This window comes from Monopterus albus, unplaced genomic scaffold, assembly GCF_001952655.1.
Source record: "Monopterus albus unplaced genomic scaffold, M_albus_1.0 scaffold96.1, whole genome shotgun sequence".
Classification (NCBI taxonomy): Eukaryota; Metazoa; Chordata; class Actinopteri; order Synbranchiformes; family Synbranchidae; genus Monopterus; species Monopterus albus.
Genome location: NW_018127976.1, coordinates 785,099 through 791,183, shown reverse-complemented (window position 1 = coordinate 791,183; position 6,085 = coordinate 785,099). Strand labels below are relative to the sequence as shown.

Genomic DNA, 6,085 nt, shown 5'->3' with positions numbered 1-6,085 from the left:
CTTTGGGTCATGACCGAAAGGGCAAGATCCCGGATACAGGCGGCCAAAATGAGCTTTCTCCGCAGGGCGGCCGGGCGCACCCTTAGAGATAGGGTGAGGAGCTCGGTCACCCGGGAGGAGCTCAGAGTAGAACCGCTGCTCCTCCACATCGAGAGGAGCCAGCTGAGGTGGCTCGGGCATCTGTTTCGGATGCCTCTTGGGCGCCTTCCTAGGGGAGGTGTTCCGGGCATGTTCCACCGGGAGGAGGCCTCGGGGAAGACCTAGAACACGCTGGAGGGACTATGTCTCTCGGCTGGCCTGGGAACGCCTTGGCATTCCCCCAGAGGAGCAGGAGGAAGTGTCTGGAGAGAGGGAAGTCTGGGCATCTTTGCTTAGACTGCTGCCCCCGCGACCCGGTCCCGGATAAGCGGAAGAAAATGGATGGATGGATGGAACTGGGCAGGACACATGGTCATTAAAGTGGGCAACAATTCCTAGAATGTTCAGCAAGTATGGATGGGAACACCCTTAGATTAGGTCAGAGTGAAAGTCAACATTACTGAGCCCTGACATCTGAAGGCACGGTCACAGGTCGCATGGCATTGTGTCCACCATAGTTTGTACTGTGTTAACACAATTCTGCTTTTATTGGCAGCCTTGTTTTCAAATACTTAAAATCTGATAGAGTACAGAGCTAAAACACCAACAAATCTGATACTCTATGAATGTTTACTGTACTGTAAGTATTCATGAACTTGTGTGTTGTTCCTGTTACGCTCGGATTCAGTCAAATTTGTGTTTCTATGCTGGTTATTGGTACCTTCAGTTAAGAACCTTTTCAGTCTAACCGTAACACACACAACACACAGGTGCGTGCAAACACAAAGAGGAGATGCAGCAAGGGCCTCCCTCTGTGGTTTAACTGGACTCTTCTCTTGCCCCAAGCTTGCTAAATTCTCTGAGGACACTCTAAGCAGCTACACGGAAATGGTTTCTTCCCAGGTATAACCTCTTGCTATCTTGCTCCATCCTCGCCTCCTCCACTTGCTTGGCTTCCAGCTTCACCTGAATCCACCTGTCTTCGCTTGCCCGCTTTCCTCCTCTTTAGCAGCTCTCCCTTTGTAATCCCCTTACACAGCTCTCACTGCCCTCCCACCTACACCGCCTCACCCTCAATCATCCATTGATTTCTTCATCATGGAGGTCTTTATATACATTTTTTGATTCACATCTCCTTTCTGTGTTCAGCCAATTTGTTCATTGCCTTTTTTTGCTGTAATAGTACTTTTCTGTCTTTATTCTTCTTGCACAACATGATATTTTTTTCTTCTTTGGCTCTTTGGTTTTGGTCACTCTTCATCTGAGATTATTAGTCAGTCTTGACTTTGCACCTCTGGATGCAAGTTTATACTCGGATGCCTTCAGTCATTTTTGACATGTTGTCTTGCATCTTTATGATCATTTTCTCACCTCATGGATATAACTGTTACCACCACTTCTCAGTTCCTGACCAAATCCAGTCATTGTCTTTCATTATTGCCGAGCTGTAGTGCTCAAAAAAAAAAAAAGCATATCAGCAGTCATTATTGGATTACCACTGGTCTGTAACCATCGGTGTTTTGTCTCTGGCTTCAGCATTGCTCCAGATGTAGAAATAAAATGGCCCTGAGAGGGATTTTCACTTGAACATTTGTGCCTGACCCTGCCTGACCAGACCCTTTTGTCTGTCTGCCTACACTGCATGACTAATACACCTCAATATAACGTGGTGCAGGGAATTCTCTAGGCTTTCCTGTCCTTGTTTCCTTTCCTTATCTCCTTTGAAATTACAATGAAAATATTTTTGACTTGGTTACAGCATCAGTTGTCACATACTGGCAGTTTTTCAAAGGTTAGTATTTTGGGTGCTGTGGGTTTGATCAAATGTTTGACTTTAGTTTTTTTTTAAAGTGATGTCCCTGCTGATAAACCTGTCTGTGAGGCAGTCACTTCCATGATGCTACTTATAGGTATCTCTTGCTCTCCTTAACAGATCTGAGTTTGTCACACCACAGGAAACTGTGTTATTACCCACCCAGACAAATGTGAATGATTAAAAATACTGCCCAGTGTATAAAATTAGCTTTCAACATCATGAAAAAATGAGTATTCTTTGCTCTGAAACATTGCAGGTGTCTTGGGTGAAGACTTTGACAATTGGGCATGGTTTCAATATGTGCTGCCTGTTCTCATCATTGATGTATTAAGCGAGAATATGCAGGAAAGATGCATTTCTGGGGCAAGGCATAGCTAAATAGAGGAGACGATAAAGAGAGGAGGCAAGGAAGGAAAACATTTAGGAAACTTTCCATGAGCAGGCTGTGGTTGTTTCTGCTTTGTTTCCTGCAGAACCAGTCATCATAGACACCATCCAAAGTACAATGAAATCTGCATGGATTCATGTTTTGGATCACTCACAAAATGCTGCAGCTTGCACAATGCTTTACCACCTCCACCTCCCCAAGCACTGTAATTTAGAAGCTTTGTCTTTTTTTTTTTATAATGCTGTGCAAACACAACAATGATTAAGAGTTATTTATTTGTTTTCAAACCAGTTTTGGCATTTTAGGCAAAGCTGAATTTAATTTTCTTTTTCCTTGTTACTTAAAGCTAGTTTAAAAAATTTTCCATTTAAATTGATTTATTATTATTTATGCTTGTCACGTTACAGTTTAGAATTTGATGTATTCATATATTGAGACATGTCCGTCCTCCAGTAGAAAGCAGCTCTTTAACTTAAAGTGGCCATGGCATGCTCATTTTGCTCATTTCCAGCCATTTAATGTTTAATCTCGGGCACCTCTAGATTAGCTTTGCACCGATCATAACTCCAAATAGTCTAATTATTTCAGAATGATAAAATCAGAGCGCCTCTTCCTAAAAACGAGAGGATAGTTGGTGGACACACACACCTCCTGCTGCCAGTGTTGTCAAAAGCACATAGAAACTGCAGCAGCATTAATTAATTGGAATTTCCCCTCCATAGAGAGGTAAGCAATGGTATATGTACTGGTGAAAAGAGATGCGTAACACTCTAAACAAACTGGGTAATTGAGAAACCCCATGTCTTAACTGGCATAATGCAGACATAATAACTTCTCCAGCCTTACAACAATTAAGGATAAGGATAATTACTTTATTTGGCCAAGTATGTTACACACACAAGGAATTTGTTTACTTTTATGTCCCACTGAGTAGTGGAAACATCACTCCCTTTCATGTAGCTCCATGGTCGGTAAATCCAACTGGTGGTTGCTGCATCTTCCCTCACACGACCACATACAGGCCCAAAGTAGTGAAATTAATTCAAACAGGTAGCATAGCACTGACAATAACATCACGGGTTGTTAATCTGCTCATTAAGCCACAACACTTCACCTGCAGCAGACACACTGGTCTCAAGCAGTTAAAACAAACGGGATCTGTGCTCCAGGGGAATCCAATGCTGGATGAGCTGATCATTCACTGCTGTGGGGGCTTCACGGGCCGGATGCTTGTAGGCTAGACCTGGTCAGGTAAAATGGCAAGTCTCTGTACGGGAACATTCCTGGACATGCAGTAACCCCAGGCCCTGTATTTCTGTCCACATCCTCTGGTCACAGTGCAGCAGCAGGAGGCAAAATATATCCATAAATCCATAAAATCAGGCGCAGTCGAAAAATTCTGCTTTTACAGTGGCACTTGTGGATATGAGGCAAGTTCACATGATCACGTAACTGCCTGGAGATTATGACCATTCAAGGAAATACTTAAACGATCACGTACTTTATTATGTTAGAAAAATGTTTTCGAGCGAGAGTTTGCGAGATGTGTATAAACAGATTTGCTTCTGCATTGAAATACTCGAACATATGTACGCCTCTTTTTTTTTTTTTTTTTAGCTTTAGATCATGTTTAAGTTGATAATTCAACTTTGTAACATTGTAGATAAGTCAGAAAACAAGGAGAAGCATGTCATGGGCTTTTTAATTTATACATGTGTATATGTGTTTTTGTGTGCAGGAGATGCTGCGTTGTGTATGGAGGCACCTGGTTGGCATCCTAAAAGGAGAGTCTCAGACACTCAACTACACTTCAAGCCTTTTGCACAATCTGGGATCTGTCACTGTAAGTATTATAGGGTTGAACATTTAGAAGGTTCAGTTATTGAGGTAGGGAGTTTTTCACTCTCACAGCCTCTGTGAAGAAGCTGGCCTTAAGCCTTGATAACTTGATATTTATTAAAGCCTTTATTTATTGATGTAAGCATAATAGTCATTTTATTGTTATTTTGAAAAGCACCTGGCAAGTTACATTATATCAGACAAAGTAAAAAGGATGATACAGCTGCTGGGTCAACACTTCTGCATTTTAGTTGTTTGAGGTGCTATTAGTTTCACAGCCTTGAATCCTGCTGGTGCTGATTTGAAGCTTTTAAGTTGATAAGCTTAAAGAGTCAGATCACCTAAATTACAAAAAGCAGATTTTCTCAATTGCCCCAAGTGGCATCTCATCATGGAGATATTTTTGTCTTGTTTGTCCAGATATCTGTCTCTTAGATTTCTGCCTCTACTTCCTGTGGTGCTCACAGCATAAAAATAGAACATAAAAATTCAACAACATTTTGTTCCAGAAACAATGTCTCTCTCAAGCCCCTTTTGGAAAGAACTGACATTAGAAGGGGAGATAGTGAATGAAATACTCACTGTGCTCATTTGTAATTTATTTCAAATTCCAGACAGCATTTTAACCATTGTGAAATTACAGAATATAGTTGATAATAAATATGGATATTAAGCATGACAGAGCAAAAAGGGGACAACAAAAGCCTCATTAGGCAGTGCAAGCTACTGTTCAAAGTGAATTTGAGACAAAAATCTTACATAATCTCAGTCATAACTCAGGATTCACATACATATGTATTTTTTTTATTCGATGTCTTATACTTCCTAGGCATATCGTTATTTCCAAGTCCATTGTGACTAAACCATAAATCCAGTGAGAAATAATAGAAGAAAGTATTTCAGAACTTTACTGAGGATCATCTCATTTTCTTTACTATCAGAGTAATCTAGTTATAGTTTGTACATTCATGGTGGCATTAGAAACCGGAACTGCTGATTGCTGTTCTGACATGCTATTAGCAACGCCATTTTGACCAAATATAAATGAAAATGGGCCTTAAAAGAAAACACCAGTGCCCTACATAGAAGTTTACAGCAGACCATCTGATCTTTTATGAGGTCTTGCTTTCCTAATGCCTTTAATATTTTTTATCAAATGTTTTTCCGGGTTGCAAGCGAGAGCAGACGTCTTTACTGCTACTCTTGTCTGTTCTACGATTTTTCACATCTTCTACATTGTCAAGTCTTTGAACAAATTCCTCAACTACTAAAATGCCTCCAAGAGGGAAAAGAGCTAATAAATCCGAAGCGAGCGAGGATGTTGAGGCTGAAGAAGATTCTATTTCAGCGGCGCAAGTAGCTGAGATGTTGAATCAGCAGAAGCTGATGTTCACCACGCTTATGTGCCAACAGCATGAAAGTTTCCATGGCTTTGTGAAACTAATTATGGAGACAAATAACAAGAGACTCGACGACATGACCAAAGAAATGCAGGAGATAAAAACGAATTTGCAGTTTACCCAGCGAGATGTGGACGCGATAAAAGCGGCCATGGGGGTGCAGGAAAAAATTGCCGAAGACACTAGGCGGGACGTCTACAAAACCTGTGAGAGTCTAATAACTATTACATATAAAATGGAGCAATTGGAAGCACAGTCCAAGCAAAAAAACCTGATCTTCGAGGGAATCAAGGAGTCAGCTGGAGAAAGCTGGACGGAAGCGGAGTGCAAGGTGAAGGAGATTTTAAAGGACAAACTGCAAATTCATCAAGATATAGAGATGGAACGGGTTTACGGAGTTGGGAATCTTTCTGATCACGGACCGAGGGCGGTGATGGTTAAGTTGATGAAGGAGAAAGATAAGACAAACATTCTGCAGCAAGCCAAGAAGCTTAAGGGAACCAAGATTTACATCAACGAAGATTACCCCGAGTCTGTGAGGAAGAGAAGAAGAGAGTTGATGCC

The 6,085-nt window shown here is 41.4% G+C and overlaps 1 protein-coding gene across 1 annotated transcript in view; it reads left to right on the top strand.

The window, feature by feature from the left end:
* tmem94 (transmembrane protein 94) overlaps positions 1-6,085 on the top strand; it is a 115,549-nt gene that overhangs the window by 36,862 nt on the left and 72,602 nt on the right. Inside the window, 2 exon segments of the mRNA XM_020608888.1 lie at positions 925-981; positions 4,021-4,125. Of these exon segments, the coding sequence (XP_020464544.1) occupies positions 925-981; positions 4,021-4,125 (162 nt within the window).